General features: G+C 47.5%; 1 protein-coding gene across 1 annotated transcript in view; it reads left to right on the forward strand.

The window, feature by feature from the left end:
- LOC121292383 (coiled-coil domain-containing protein 170-like) overlaps positions 1-8244 on the forward strand; it is a 50976-nt gene extending 42732 nt beyond the window's left edge. The window contains exons 12-13 of the mRNA XM_041214232.1: positions 1856-2092; positions 7960-8244. Of these exons, the coding sequence (XP_041070166.1) occupies positions 1856-2092; positions 7960-8244 (522 nt within the window). The remainder of the gene's footprint in view (positions 1-1855; positions 2093-7959) is intronic.
- Positions 8245-17310: the final 9066 nt, after the last annotated feature.

Below are 17310 nucleotides of genomic sequence, written 5' to 3' on the forward strand. Positions count from 1 at the left end.
AGAGGTCGTGAGCTCTCGTCCCATCCCAGAGATTTGAGCACAGAAATACAGACTGGTCCTTCCAATGCAGTTGTGAGGGGAGTGCTGCACTGTTGGAGGTGCTGTATTTCCAATGAAATGCTAAACTGAGGCCCCATCTGTCCCCTCAGCTGTAAATGATCCCAAGGCCATTCTTTTGAAGAAGGATAGGGGTGTTCTCCTCAGTGTCCTTGCCAATATATATCCATCAATCAACATCATTAAGACAGCTGATCTGATCATTATCACATCGCTGTGTGTGGGATCTTGCTGTGCACAAATTGGCTGCTGTGTTTTCTACATTACAACAATGACTACACTTTAATAAATATACCTAATTGACTAGTGCTTTGGGGTGCCCTGAGGGTGTGAAAGTTGCTATAGAAATGCAAACTATTATTTTATATCATCAGACACTTGTGTAAACATGTTGATGGGGGTGTGGGGAGGAGATAGTGACAGAGCGAGTAATCTCACTAGACAGGTAAACCAGAGGCCCAGGCTAATGCCATAAATCCCACAGGAGCAGCTGGTGGAATTAAAAGTAGTCTCAGTGATACAATCACTGATTGTTGTAAAAACCCATCCAGTTCACTAATACCCTTTAGGGAAGGAAATCTGTTGCCTCTTCCTGGTCTGGCCTACATGTGACTCCAGACCCACAGTAATGTGGATGACTTTTAACTGCCCTCTGAAATAGCCCAGCAAGCCACTCAGTTCAAGGACAATTAGGGATGGGCAGTAAACGCCGGCCTTGCCAGCAACACCCACCTCCCATGGAAGAATTTTAAAAAATACACATGTTCACAAAGATGCACGCAACACACTGAGGTACACACACACACTCTCTCTCTCACACACACACACGTACACAAACACACACAGAGGTATACACACACACACAGGTATACACACAGGTACATACACACACACACACACACACACACACACACACACACACACAGAGGTACACACACACACAGGTATACACGCAGGTACATACACACACACACACACTGACTCACACACAGAGGTAAACACACACAGAGAGGTACATGCACACACACAAACACACACAGAGGTACACACTCTCTCTCTCTCACACACACACATACACACACACACACACACGCAGGTACACACACAGGTACACACACACACTCACTCACACACAGAGGTACACACACACACACAGAGGTACACACACTCACGTATGCACACACACACACACACACACACACACACACACACACACAGAGGTACACACACTCACGTACGCACACACACACACACACACACACACACACAGGTACACACACACAGGTACACACACACTCTCTCTCTCTCATACACACATACAGAGGTACATGCACACACACAGAGGTACACACACACACACACACACACACACAGGTATACACACAGTTTCACACACACACACTCACTCACATGCAAGAGGTACATACACACACAGAGGTATACACACAGGTACACACACACACACACACACTCACTCACACACACAGGTGCACACACACTCTCTCACACACATTCTCACACACACACACACACTCACTCACTCACACACACTCACATGTACATGTACACACACACAAACACACACAAACACACACACACACACACCAACCAAGGGTCAGAGGTGATCACCAAATGTTATACAACTTTATCCAGCCTGTGTTGCCACAGTGAATCAGCAACCTTTGTAATCTGTGTGGTTGAGTAACCCACTGGGCAAGGGAGGGATATTCACCCACTGTACCCCTGGAGGGGAAGCTGGGTTCCAAATAAATCCTGTCAACTGGTAATCTTCCCAAAGGCAACGACCAAGGAACAGAGCAGGACGATCGAGAAGTTGAGTGAATCCCTAGAAAAACTGGAGGCCATAAAGGAAAAAGCAGCTCAGAAGGTGGTGACCCTTAGATCGGAGCTGGACCAGGCAGAACACGGGGCCTGGGACAGGAATGAGCAGACACAGAACACACTGACAGCTCTAGGTAATGAACTCCGTTCTACAAAGAGAGCGCTGCACGAGGTAGCACAGAGAGAGAGACAGGTGAGTTTGCGAGGGGGAGTTTGTATTATTTTCATTTCCTCAAGAATCGACTATTCCAATGCTCTCCTGGTCAACATCCCAGCCTCTGTAAACAACAGCTCATCCAAAACTCTGCTGTCTACTTCCTAACTGACACCAAGTCCCTGCATTCAACCTGTCCTCATTCCTGATGTGGCAAAGCTACAATTTTAAAATTCTCATCCTTGTTTTAAAATCTCTCCATTGTCTCCGGCTCTCTCTCTCTCTCCTCCTTTAAAATGCTCCTTAAAACCTGCCTCTTTCATGAAGCTTTGGGTGTTGGGGGAAAGATGGTGGCTTAGACAAATTGTCACTGGGTGAGTAATTCAAAGTGCTCTGGGGGACATGGGTTCAAATCCCATCACAGCTGCTGGTGGAATTTGAATTCAATTAATAAATCTGGAATATAACACTAGTCTCACTAATGGTGACCATGAAACTATCATCAATTGTCATTAAAAACCCATTTGATTTACTAATGTCCCTTTAGGGAAGGAAATCTGCTATCCTCACCTGGTCTGGCCTACGTGTGACTCCAGACCCACAGTGATGTGGTTGACTCTTAACCACCCTTTGAAATAGCCTAGCAAGCAACTCAGTTCAAGGGCAATTAGGGATGGGCAACACATGTTGATCTTGCCAGTGACACCCACAGCCCATCACCCAATACTACAAAAGTCCACTCTTCTAACATCTCCTCATGCAGCTCAGAGTCAAACTGTGTTTGATAAAGCTCCTGTGAAGCACCTAATTAGAAAGTTTTACTATGTAAAAGGGGCTATATAAATACAAGCTGTTGTTGTTGTTGATGAGACTAGACATCAAAGGGTTGGATTTTGCTGAGAGGAGAAATGAGAAGCTGGGGTCAGCAGAACTGCCCATGAAACTATCGAATTTTCATAAGAACAAACTAACATATGAACTAGGAGCAGGAATAGGCCACTTGGCCCCTCGAGCCTGCTCCACATTCAATATGACCATGGCTGACCTGATTGTAACCTCCTGCCTGCCTTTCGCCCCCTTGCTTATCGAGAATCTATCTAGCTCTGCCTTAAAAATATTCAAAGGCTCTGCTTCCACCGCCTTTTGAGGAAGAGAGTTCCAAGGACTCACAACACTCTGAGAGAAAATTCTCCTCATCTCCATCTTAAATGGACGACCCTTTATTTTTAAACAGTGACCCGTTGTTCTAGATTCTCCCACAAGAGGAAACATCCTCTGCACATCCACCCTGTCAAGACTCCTCAGGATCTTATATGGTTCAACCGAGTTGCCTCTTATGCTTCTTAACTCCAGCGGATACAAGCCTAACCTGTCCAACCTTTCCTCATAAGACAACCCACCCATTCCAGCTATTAGTCCAGTAAACTTTCTCTGAACTGCTTCCAACACATTTACATCCTTCCTTAAATAAGGAGACCAGTACTGTATGGTATACTCCAGATGTGGTCTCAACAATGCCCTGTATAACTGAAGCATAAGCTCCCTATTTTTGTATTCAGTTCCCCTCGCAATAAATGATAACATTCTATGAGCTTCCTAATTACCTGCTGTACCTGCATACCAGCCTTTTGTGATTCATGCACTAGGACACCCAGATCCCTCTGCATCTCAGAGCTCTGCAATCTCTCACCATTTAGGTAATAAGCTTCATTTTTATTCTTCCTCCTAAAATGGACAATTTCACATTTTCCCACATTATAGTCCATTTGCCAGATCTTTGCTCACTCACTTAACCTCCCTATATCCCTTTGTAGCCTCCTTATGTCCTCCTCACAATTTACTTCTTTTCTTTGTGTCATCTGCAAATTTAGCACTCATACCTTCAGTTCCTTTATCCAAGCGATTTATATAAATTATAAAAAGTGAGACCCCAGCACTGATCCCTGTGGCACACCACTCATTACATCTTGCCAATCAGAAGATGATCCACTTATGCCTACTACTCTCTTCTATCCGTGCCAATAAGTTACCCCCTATACCATGAGCTTTTATTTTCTGCAATAACCTTCGATGTGGCACCTTATCAAATGCCTTCTGGAAATCTAAGTACAGCACATACACTGGTTCCCCTTTATCCACAGCACATGCTACTTCTTCAAAGAACTCCAATAAATGGATTAATCATGATTTCCCTCTCATAAGACCATGTTGACTCTGCCTGATTACCTTGAATTTATCTAAGTGCCCTGCTATAATGTCTTTAATAATAGTTCTAACATTCTGTGATTCTGTGATTTTCCCTATGTGCTAATACCATCATTAATTAACAGAGCCACCCCTTCACCTTTTCATAGCACCCTGTCCTTCCTAAATATTATGTGTCCTTTGATTTTCAGGTCCCAGTCTATGTCATTCTGTAGCCATGTCTCTGTAATGGCTATTAGATCGTACTTACTTATTTCTATTTACCCTATCAGTTCACCTGTTTTATTTCGAATGCTACATGCATTCAGATACAGAGCCTTTAGTTTTGTCCTTTCTGTTATTTTTGTAGCGTCAAGCCTTATTTGCTGACTTCCTCTAAGATTTATACTCTTTGCCCCTTCCTGTGATGGTTTGTTATAATTTACCATATTAATACTTGTCTCTCTTGCCTTGTCTCTACTCTTTGATTTACCACAGCTTCCCAAATTTGATCCCTTGCCCCCACTGCTTAGTTTAAAACCTTCCCAGCACCGCTCCGACGGTACAGATCTCACTTTCCCCAGCACTGGTGCCAATGCCCCATGAAGCAGAAGCCACTTCTCCCACACCAATCTTTAAGCCACACATTCATCTCTCTAATCTTATTTGCCCTATGCCACTTTGCAGGTGGCCCAGGTAATAATCCGGATATTATTACCTTTGAGGTTCTGCTTCTTAATTTGGTGCCTAACTTCTCATACTGACAATGTAGAACCTCCTTCCTTGTCCTGCCTATGTCATTGGTACCTACATGGACTGTGACAACTGAATCCCCCATCCCTTCCCATTCCAAGCTCCTCTCCAGCCCTGAGTAGATGTCCTGAACCCTGGCACCAGGCAGGCAACACAGCTGTCTGGACTTGCTCTTTGCTGCAGAGAACAGTGTCAATCCTCCTCACTATACTCTCTCCTACTAAACTACATTCTCTTTTGCTCCGCTGTTATGCCACAGCGGATGGTAAATGCTGAGCTGTTCAAATCCCAGAGGGAAACTTGAAACAACTGCCACAACTATTTTACAAGTTGTATTTATTTTGAGATGCATGTCTTGAATTCAGTAGCAATAAGGCCACCGAGTCTTATAGGTTTCTTACAAAACTAAATTAAACCTTTGTTAATAGAAGAAATGATTTTAAGCCAATACATAGGTCTGCAAATTACTACTATGATAACTCCCAGCTCCCCTGATTAATCTAACTCCCAGTTACAGCCCCATTAAGGCAACAGTAAAACACACAGATTTTAAATGAGTCAGGCAAAGAAACACGATATCCTCAATAGTCGAGTTCAAAGTGAGTTTTTCTCAGATTCAGTTCTTAGTAGACAGCAGCTTGAGGCTTAGATGCTGGAGGCTTTTCACACATGTGTCAGATCTTAAAAACGCCTTCTTTCCTTACACATAACCTCATCTCTTTTATACAGGTTTCTCCCTTTTTAATGTAAATCCCATTGTCCCAATGTGTCTTTTCAACTCTACTTTTCTAATAATAAAAACCTTTCATTGTACCAATTTTATCAGTAAGCTTTGGGAAAAATAAACACACTGTTTGGCTTAGCCTCTGTTGGCCAGGTATAACACCATTCCACCTCTTTGAAATTCACTACTTGGGTCTATCTAAAGATGCAAATTTTCCTTTTTACACCTCACATTCTACAACCTTAACCATCTTTACCCATTTAACATTTCAAATCTAGCTTCTCCTCTGACACATCAAAACCTTCAGACTAGCTGCCCTTAATTCAATTAAGTCACACACACACACACACACACACACACACACTTCCTATCCTTACAATAAATTCCAATAACATTATGAAAATTATTTCATTTTCCTGACATCCCCCTACTCGAAAGGCTTTCTGTACCGCGGTGCCATGGTCAGTTTGCTCATTCATCCTGCAGCTCCCACTCCCATCCAAACAAGCTGAGAGAGCCTGAAACTTGTCAAACATTTGCAAGGGCTGAGGCTCCTGCACTCCTGCCTCACTCACAGTCACACCCTCCTGTCCCGGACCACTAACCAAATCAGAAGACCCTATCCTAAGGGGTGTGACCGCCTCTTGATACAAAGCGTTGAGGTAACTTGCCCCCTCCCTGCTGCATCACACTGTCTGCAGCTCAGCCTCCAGCTCACTGACTCTGAGCCGAAGCTGCTTGAGCTGCAAACATTGACTGCAGACGTGTTTGCCCTGAATCACACTGACTTCCTGGAGCTCCACATGCTGCAGCTGTGATACATCACCCGTCCTGCCCATTCTTAATGTGTTTTTTAATGAGCTGCTTAATTATATCATTCAGTTATTTGTTTTCCTTTTTAATATGTTTTCTTAACCATTCCACCAGCTCCTGTACTATTTTAAATCTTAGGAATAGAATAGACCTTAACCGCTCACCAGATAATCACCAAACAGTGAGCTTCTTCCCCTGTAATAGAGTAAGAACCAATTCCTACAGGGTGAAAAATTTAGAAAAGGCAAAGGAGCACCTTGTAACATTTAAGGAGCATTTAGATATTCACTTCCATTGCCATAGTCTCCGGGGCTATGGGCCAAGGGCTGGAAAATGGGGTTGGTGTAGTCAGATCTTTGTTGACCGGCGTGGACATGATGGGCTGAATGGCCTCCTTCTGTGCTGTAAACGTCTATGAGTCTATCTCCTTCCCCTCTCCACCTCACTCACCCAACTCCCAGCACTCTGTTCACATTGCACTCTAGAGCTAGGGAGCACCGAGACACCTGTATTTATAGACTCTGAAAGAGTTAGTTCAGGCCCAGGTACAGAAAATACAAATTTAAGTTAGTTTCCTTAATCAACTAACTTCAGCTGCTCTCCAGTGGAGAGCTTAAGCCTAGGTGAAATTTAGAATTTAAACAGTAAATTTCAAGTGAGACGTTAAACACAAACAAAATTAGATTTTTAGAAAGAGATTAAGACTCCCTCACTCACCCAACTCCCAGCACTCTGTTCAAATTTACACTCCACTCAACTAACGCGTTGGGCAATTAATGTCCTTTAGGAAAGGAAATAAGAGCATTAGATCATCAGGAATAGGAGCTGAAATCGGTAATTTGGCACCTCGAACCTGCTCCGCCATTGTTGTCTTAAATCCATATCCTGCCTGCCCCCCCATAACCATTGACTCCCCTGTCAATTGAAAATCTGCCTAACTCAGCCTTGAATATATTCAATGACCCAGCCTCCGCTGCTCTCTGGAAAGAGAATTCCACAGATTAACGACCCTCTGAGAGAAGAAATTCCTCCTTATCTCTGCCTTAATTTTGAAGCTACGCCCCCTAGTTCTAGATTCCCCCGTGAGGGGAAAACATCCTAAATATCCCCTCAGTATCTACACAGTCAACCCCCACCCCCCCACCCCCTCAGAATCTTGTTTGTTTCAAATCTGCCACTGTTACTCGGTCTGGGCCTCAATGTGACTCTAGATTCACAGCAACGTGCCTGTGCATTCCATTGTACTGAGAAAAGATGTTGCAAAGAGTGACAGGACCAAACGGACTACAGCAGTTCAAGATGAAGGACATCACTGGCCTCTCTTAGTAAATGCCAATTTTTCCAGTGACGCTCACATCTGAGAATGAATTGGAAACAGTAATGATGATTGGTGACCTTCAGCCAAGTCTGATGTCGATGTTTGTTTTTGCAGTTGGTGGATTTCCGTGAGTTTGTAACAAGAGCTCTGGGGTTTGACACAAACAGCATGGCTGTTCCCGACGAGAGGATCTATCTTCAGTTGAAGAGCCTCGTACAGACTCAGCGAAGCCGCAGCCCAAAACCGCTCCACTCGGACAACTCGCTGCGAGGCAGCAGCGATGGAATCGGAGTCAGATACGTAGGCTTCCAGCCCGCACCCAGCCCTCCTTCCGACTGGGACCAGCGCAGGTCTCAACCCAGCTCTCTGCTCAGGAACTACAGCAGGGCTGCCCGGTGAATTTCCCTCCTACATAGTTTAAAGCCCCTGTACCCCCAGCTACACTCTCAACCCCCCCCAAACCCCTCCTCCCCTCCAAACACTCCCCTGATATATGTGGGAGTGGATAAGTGTGTGTCCATGGTCATCACATGTATACAGATTTTTGCAAGTGTCCTTGTGAGTGCATGTTAATGTAGGCATTGCCAATAATAAAAGAATCAAGGTCCATTTAATTCACCATCTTCCATACTGGTATCACATGGATACAATCATAATGATCAGAAGATCAAGAGAAATAAGAGGAAGAGCAGACAATTTGACCCTTTGAGCCGGCTCCAACATTCAATAAGGTTATGGCTGATTCGAATCTGGTCTCAGCACCACTTTCCTGCCTATCCCAATAACCATTGACTTCCTTGTCAATCAAAAATCTGTCTATCTCAGCCATGAACAATGACCCAGCCTCCACTGCTCTCTGGGGAAGAGAATTCCACAGACTGATTCTCTTTGAGGGAAGAAGTTCCTCATCTCCAACTTCCAATTACTGACATACTGAACCCCAAAATGTTATTTTTTGAAAGAAATCTGTCAGTTTGTGTAATATGTCTCAGTTCTTCACCTTTGTCCATCCAGTGAGACTTTTGGACTGTGGATCACCACTGAACCAAGTCCTCCCCTCTGCTGACACCCACATGTCCAGTAGCGCTCACTGGAAGGCGGTCAATGGCTGGAATCCTGGTTGACCGTTCCAGCCTTCAGCAGAGGCAATTGAGGGCCATTTTAAAGCTCCTCTCTGAGCTCAGTTACCTCAACACAGACCGGGCATCCAAGCTGGGAGTTTGCTGGTGGGTGTGACTCAGTACCAGAATGGGCATGGAAAGGGGGCAGAGGGATTATGGTAATCTTTACAAAGGACATTGAGTAACAGACAGTCGACAATGGACTATTGTCTCTCTGGAGAAGGTGCAGAAGAGATTTATAAGGAGGATGCCAGAACTGAAAGGTTGTAACTATCAGGAAAGGTTGGGGCTCTTTCCTCTTCTTTATTCATTCATGGGATGTGGGCTTCGCTGGCTGGACCAGCATTTATTGCCCATCCCTAGTTGCCCTTGAGAAGTTGGGGGTGAGTTGCCTTCTTGAACCGCTGCAGTCCATGTGGTGTAGGTACACCCACAGTGCTGTTAGGGAGGGAGTTCCAGGATTTGCACCCAGCGACAGTGAAGGAACGGCTGATTTCTAAGTCAGGATGGTGAGTGACTTGGAGGGGAACTTCCAGGTGCTGGTGTTCCCATGTTTCTGCTGCCCTTGTCCTTCTAGATGGTAGCGGTCGTGGGTTTGGAAGGTGCTGCCTCATCATCACCTTCTCAAGGGAAGTTAGGGATGGGCAATAAATCCTGGCCTTGCCAACAACGCCCACATCCCAAAAATATTTTTAAAAAAGCACCCTGATCCTATCTCACTGAGCTTAACCTTATCCCATTCAGCTTATTCGGTCTGGGAAGGGCACCAATGTGGAATTCTAACTTAGCAGCTTGGATTTAATGGTCTGGAGAGATGAGTTCAGATCCAGCAGGGTTCCTGTCACTGATCATCGGGAGAGGCTGGAGTCACTGATGCCTCATGGGGTTGAATAGCTCACAGATAAGAATAGCGACTAGGGTGAGGTATTGGAGGACAGCAGGAACCTGTGGGGCTGTGTCCCAGCAAGAGTCAGGAGAGGAAAGAGAGAAATACAATGGGTTTGTACAGCAAATGGAAGTCCCTACCCCCCCAAACATCTCTCACATGAACAGGGACATGTTATTAATTCAATTTTAATTTTTTATTTTATTTTTATTTGCTTTAAGAAACCTCATCCCACCCGTGGATGTGGTTTCCTAATAAGTGCAAAGGCCATGTGGCCTTTTAGCCTGTCCACCATCTGTAAGATTGGACGGGCAATGAAAAATTCTATTTAATTGATCCTTTAGTGGCCTTAACAGGCCTTTTAATTGTTGGTGGGCGCATTACCCGCTCCCCCCGCTGCTCCCCCAGCTCTCCCCCGCTCCTGCCCACTCCCACCTGCTACTCCCCCCGCTCCCACCCTCTTCCCCCGCCCCCGCCTGCTCTCACCCGCTCCCCCCGCTCTCCCCGCTCTCCCCCGCTCCTGCCCACTCCCACCTGCTCCCCTCCCCCCGCTCCCACACTCTTCCCCCGCCCCCGCCTGCTCCTGCCCACTCCCCCCCCCCGCTCCCCCCCTGCTCCCCACGCTCCCACCCACTCCCGGGTGCTCCCACCGCTCCCACCCGCTCCTCCTGCTCCCACTGACTGAAATATCGCACGATTGCACATTGATGTCGGGACACTCACCTGACGTCAACATGCGTCATTTAGCACTCGAGCAGGTCAGTGTGCACCAGCCCACTCAGCTAAACATTTTACCCTACGTGTGTCTATGTGTGTGTGTGTGTGTGTGTGTGTTTGTCTGAGTGTGCGTGTACGCATATGTCTGTTTGTTTCTGTGTGTGTATATGTGCATGTGTTTCTGTACATGTACATGTGTGTGTGAGTGAGAGAGAGTGTGTATGTGTGTGCATGTGTCTGTGTGTGCACATGTGTCTGTGTGTCTCTGTGTGTGCATGTGTTTGTGTATGTGTATGTGCATGTACATGTGTGTGTATGCACGTGTGTGTACTTGTGTGTCTATATGTGTTTGTGTACACATGTGTGTGTATATATGTGTGTGTGCATGCATGTGTACACGTGTGTCTATATGTGTGTGTATGTGTGTGTGTGTATGTGTTTGTCTGTACGTGTGTGTGTGTACGTGTTTGTATGTGTGTTTGTGTATACGTGTGTGTATATGCATAAGTCTGTGTGGGTGCCTGTGTGTGTTTGTGTGTGTGTGTACATGTGTGTGTACGTGTGTGTGTGTATATGTGTTTGTGTTTGTGTGTGTCTGTTTGTGTATATACGTGTTTGTGTGTGTGTTTGTGTATATGTGTGTGTATGTGCGTAAGTCTGTGTGGGTGCCTGTGTGTGTGTGTATGTGTGTGTGTATACATGTGTGTGTGTGTGTGTGTATGTGTATGTGTGTGTGTGTGTATGTTTGTGTGTGTCTGTGTGTGTGTATGTGTGTGTATGTGTGTGTGTGTATATGTGTGTGTGTTTGTGTGTCTGTGTGTGTATGTGTGTGTGTACGATTGTGTGTGTATGTGTGTGTACGTGTGTGTACGTGAGTGTGTGTATGTTTGTGTGTGTACATGTGTGTGTGTGTACGTACGTGTGTGTGTACGTGTGTGTGTATGTGTGTGTGTGTATATGTTTGTGTGTGTCTGTTTGTGTGTGTGTGTGTATGTGTGTGTGTGTATGTGTGTGTGTGTGTGTACGTGTGTGTGTGTATGTGTGTGTGTGTCTGTGTGTGTACGTGTGTGTGTGTACGTGTGTGTGTACGTGTGTATGTATGTGTGTCTGTGTGTGTGTGTACGTGTGTGTGTTTATGTGTGTGTGTGTATGTGTGTGTGTGTGTGTGTGTGTGTATGTGTGTGTGTACGTGTGTGTGTACATGTGTGTGTATGTGTGTGTGTGTATGTGTGTTTCTCCCCTTTCCCTGTCAGTAGCCTCACCTCCCTCTGTCCCTTTTCCATCGACGGAGTGGGTTTGTAATCAGGGACTAACAGGCACAAGGGGTGACTGTTGTGCCTCGCACTTTTATTCACACAGTCTTTGCTGGCAGCACAGTTGAGATTGAGAAACTCTGGCATCTTCAGCAGGGCCAGGAGCTGAACATTCTGCATTTTAATTCTTAAGGGCAATTGGAGACAGGCAATAAATACTGGCCTTGCCAGCAACACCCATATCCCCAAAAAATTTTAAAATGAGATGCTTTACCTGCTCGTTTCCTCCCCAATCTCATTAGAATACAGCCAGTTTAAAATCAGCGTGAACATCTGGAGCCTCAGGAAACTGACTAATTCGCAATGTTGATTTCTCTTAGGTTGGAACACATTGAAGTTTCAACTCGTTTATCTATCAGTTAGGCCCAGCATGTTAAAGAGCCAGCTATCAGTTTTAAAGTGGCTAACACCAAAAAAAATCAACTAAACCGAACATAGTGAAGCGTTTTCAATGAGTATAAGTTAAAAGAAAAGCTCAAAATGACTTTTCCAGCTGTCACTGGAAATCCGGTATGTGGTCGAGAGTAAGTGCAACATGAGGATGCCTGAACAAAAACAGAATTACCTAGAAAAACTCAGCAGGTCTGGCAGCATCGGTGGAGAAGAAAAGAGTTGACGTTTCGAGTCTTCATGACCCTTCAACAGAACTAAGTGAATATAAGGAGAGGGGTGAAAAGGATGCCTGTGTTGGAGACTCAGTGACAGGATCATTGTCATGGGTGAGGACTCGTTCAGGTGAAGAGTTTGAGAGATGGGTGTCAAAGATCAAGCAGCCTCAGGCATATTGCGCTAATGCACAATGCACAGTGTGTACCATCTACAAGATGCACCGCAGCAACTCACCAAGGCTCCTTCAACAGCACCTTCCAAACCCACAACTGCTATCTAGAAGGACAAAGGCAGCAGGTAGATGGGGACACAAGCACCTGGAGGTTCCCCTCCAAGTCACTCACCATCCTGACTTGGAAATATATCGGCCGTTCCTTCACTGTCGCTGGGTCAAAATCCTGGAACTCCCTTCCTAACAGCACTGTGGGTGTACCTACACCACATGGACTGCAGCGGTTCAAGAAGGCAGCTCACCACCACCTTCTCAAGGGCAGCTAGGGATGGGCAATAAATGTTGGACCAGACAGCGAAGGCTAGGTCCCACAAACGAATAAAAAAAATCTTAAAGGTCCATGTTTCGAAGAAGTAAAGTACCTAGCTGTGTCTCTGGCTCATAAACTGCGTGCTGGGTATGTTGATGCTTTTCTCTATAAACATTCTAAGTGAATTTTACAATCAAACTCTTAAAAAAAAACCAATCGCAATGGCAATCGCAGCATCTGTCATCATTTTATAGAGGTTTCAAATCAAGAACAGAGATACACACAGTTCCAAGTGTGTTTTGGACCTTGAGCTACCAGGCCCTTTTGCTAAGTAAGCCTGTACCCTGTATTTTCAGTGGGGGTTGATGGTAAACCCTCCAGGAGCTGGCTGAGACCACGCACACAGAGAGTGATTCTGGGTGCTAGTCTAAGTCAGGCCCTGGTGAATTGGCAGCTCCCTTTATGCTGTTATAATCAATGGCAGGCCAGACTGCGCTTTTAAAATGGGACCGGATTTGGGTGAGGGTGGGGGTGGGGGTGGGGGTGGGGGTGGGGGTGATGAGCAGCCCGGGTTAAAAGTAGGATGCTGTTTCTCACTGGGCAAGAAGTCAGCCTGTGCCTGTATGTATGTTAATGCTACTGGAACACTCTCAGTTTGACTGACAGGGCGTCACAGAGGGTCTCTTCCCAGCTACTCCTTCAGGACTGCAGGTGAGAGTGCTCGGTGCTGCTGCTGTGTCGGAGAGGCTGCCCGCTTTCAACTGAGAGGCTAAACTGAGACAAACACAGAAATACCTGGAAGAACTCAGCAGGTCTGGCAGCAGGTCTCTGCTGGTCTCAGCAGGTCTCAGCAGGTCTCTGCTGGTCTCAGCAGGTCTCAGCAGGTCTCTGCTGGTCTCAGCAGGTCTCAGCAGGTCTGGCAGCAGGTCTCTGCTGGTCTCAGCAGGTCTCAGCAGGTCTCTGCTGGTCTCAGCAGGTCTCAGCAGGTCTCTGCTGGTCTCAGCAGGTCTCAGCAGGTCTCTGCTGGTCTCAGCAGGTCTGGCAGCAGGTCTCTACTGGTCTCAGCAGGTCTGGCAGCAGGTCTCTGCTGGTCTCAGCAGGTCTCAGCAGGTCTCTGCTGGTCTCTGCAGGTCTCAGCAGGTCTCTGCTGGTCTCAGCAGGTCTCAGCAGGTCTGGCAGCAGGTCTCTGCTGGTCTCAGCAGGTCTCAGCAGGTCTCTGCTGGTCTCAGCAGGTCTCAGCAGGTCTCTGCTGGTCTCAGCAGGTCTCAGCAGGTCTCTGCTGGTCTCAGCAGGTCTGGCAGCAGGTCTCTGCTGGTCTCAGCAGGTCTCAGCAGGTCTCTGCTGGTCTCAGCAGGTCTCAGCAGGTCTCTGCTGGTCTCAGCAGGTCTCAGCAGGTCTCTGCTGGTCTCAGCAGGTCTCTGCTGGTCTCTGCTGCCGGACCTGCTGAGTTTTTCCAGGTATTTCTGTTTCTGTTTTGGATTTCCAGCATCCGCAGTCCTTTGATTTTAGGCTAAACAGAGACTCCGCCTGCCGTCCCAGATGAGTGTGAAGGATCCCATGGCAATATTAGAACAAGAACAGGGGAGCTCCTCCCCCACCCCAGTTTTCTAGCCAATATTTATCTCTAAAACCAACACCACTAACAGATTATCCAGGCATTATCTGATGGCGGTTTCTGGCATCTTGCTGTGCACAGGCTGGTTTCTGCGACTGGTGCAACAGCGACTACACATCAAAAGGCCCCTCGCTGTGAGGTGCAAAGTGCTCATTGTGTAAACTATTCCGCAGCACCGAGATTCGCAGTTTCACTGCAGCATCTGATTGTTTTATACAAGATGAAACGTGAGGGGTAAGAACGGCCACAAGACAAACCAAACATCACTTTAACATCAGAGAACCAACTGCTGCAATAAACCTGTCACCAGCAGCCTGCCTGATCCCCTCTTGTGTCCCGGTGGAGTTTGAGCCTCTCACCTCCCCACAGAGACATCCCCTCATTCCATTTTCTGAACAAACCCCAGTTAATTTCTCCTGACAGAAAAATACACAACAAACCGGAACTTTTACTCAGTGTCTGAAACCGGGAAACCAGCAGGAGGAACATTAACTTTCCCCAACGCAATCCAGACCTTCAAAACCTGAACTGGCAAAGAGAGGAGACCCTCACTCCATTCACCCTCGGAACTGATCACACTCCATCCCCTCTCACTCCTCCTTCACACACTCCTCCCTCACACACTACCCCCTCCCACAATCCTCCCTCGCACTCCTCCCTCTCATACTCGTCCCTCTAACATACCTCGCTCACACACTCCACCCTCACACACTACTCACTCTCACACTCATCCCTCACTCCTCGCTCACACTCCTCCCTCTCACACTCCTCCCTCACTCCCCCTCTCACACTCCTCCCTCTCACACTCCTCCCTCACACTCCTTCCTCCCATACACCTCCATCAGAAACTCCTCGCTCTCATACTCCTCCCTCACACACTCCTCCCTCACACTCCTCCCTCACTCTCCTCCCTCACACACTCCACCCTCACACTCCTCCCTCTCACACTCCTCCCTCAAACACTCCTCCCTCTCACAATCCTCCCTCACACACTCATCCCTCACACTCCTCCCTCACACACTCCTCCCTCAAACTCCACCCTCTCACACTCCTCCCTCACACACTCCTCCCTCACACTCCTCCCTCACACTCTGCCCTCACACACACCTCCCTCAAACTCCTGCCTCTCACACTCCTCCCTCTCACATACCTCACACATTCCTACCTCTCACACTCCTCCCTCACACACTCAACCCTTACACACTCCTCACTCACACACTCCTCCCTCTCACACTCCTCCCTCACACACTCACCCCTCACACACTCCTCCCTCACACACTCTTCCCTTACACACTCCTCCCTCACACACGCCTCCCTCACTCTCACTTCTCTCACACACTGCTACCTCAAACAAACCTCTCTCCCTCACTCCTCCCTCTCACACTCCTCCCTCTCATACTCCTCCCTCACACACTCCTCCCTATTACACTCCTCCCTCAAACACACCTCCTTCTCACTGCTCCCTCACACACTCCTCCCTCACAAAATCCTCCTTCACAAACTCATCCCTCACACACCTCCATCTCACACTCCTCCCTCACTCCTCCTGCACACTACTCCCTCTCACACTCCTCCTCCCTTGAGCCTCACACACTCCTCCCTCACACACTCGTCCCTCACACATTCTTCCCTCACACACTCGTCCCTCACATTCCACCTCTCACATTCATCCCTCTCACAATCCTTCCTCACACTCCTCCCTCACTCTCCTCCCTCCCACACTCCTCCCTCACACACTCCTCACTCAAACACTCCTCCCTCAAACACTCCTCCCTCACACACTCCTCACTCAAACACTTCTCCCTCACACTCCTACCTCACACACTCCTCCCGCACACTCCTCCCTCTCACAATCCTCCCTCACACACTCATCCCTCACACTCCTCCCTCACACACTCCTCCCTCAAACTCCACCCTCTCACACTCCTCCCTCACACACTCCTCCCTCACACTCCTCCCTCACACTCTGCCCTCACACACACCTCCCTCAAACTCCTGCCTCTCACACTCCTCCCTCTCACATACCTCACACATTCCTACCTCTCACACTCCTCCCTCACACACTCAACCCTTACACACTCCTCACTCACACACTCCTCCCTTTCACACTCCTCCCTCACACACTCACCCCTCACACACTCCTCCCTCACACACTCTTCCCTTACACACTCCTCCCTCACACACGCCTCCCTCACTCTCACTTCTCTCACACACTGCTACCTCAAACAAACCTCTCTCCCTCACTCCTCCCTCTCACACTCCTCCCTCTCATACTCCTCCCTCACACACTCCTCCCTATTACACTCCTCCCTCAAACACACCTCCTTCTCACTGCTCCCTCACACACTCCTCCCTCACAAAATCCTCCTTCACAAACTCATCCCTCACACACCTCCATCTCACACTCCTCCCTCACTCCTCCTGCACACTACTCCCTCTCACACTCCTCCTCCCTTGAGCCTCACACACTCCTCCCTCACACACTCGTCCCTCACACATTCTTCCCTCACACACTCGTCCCTCACATTCCACCCCTCACATTCATCCCTCTCACAATCCTTCCTCACACTCCTCCCTCACTCTCCTCCCTCCCACACTCCTCCCTCACACACTCCTCACTCAAACACTCCTCCCTCAAACACTCCTCCCTCACACACTCCTCACTCGAACACTTCTCCCTCACACTCCTACCTCACACACTCCTCCCGCACACTCCTCCCTC

The sequence above is a fragment of the Carcharodon carcharias genome, chromosome 20 (genome assembly GCF_017639515.1).
Source record: "Carcharodon carcharias isolate sCarCar2 chromosome 20, sCarCar2.pri, whole genome shotgun sequence".
Taxonomy (NCBI): domain Eukaryota; kingdom Metazoa; phylum Chordata; class Chondrichthyes; order Lamniformes; family Lamnidae; genus Carcharodon; species Carcharodon carcharias.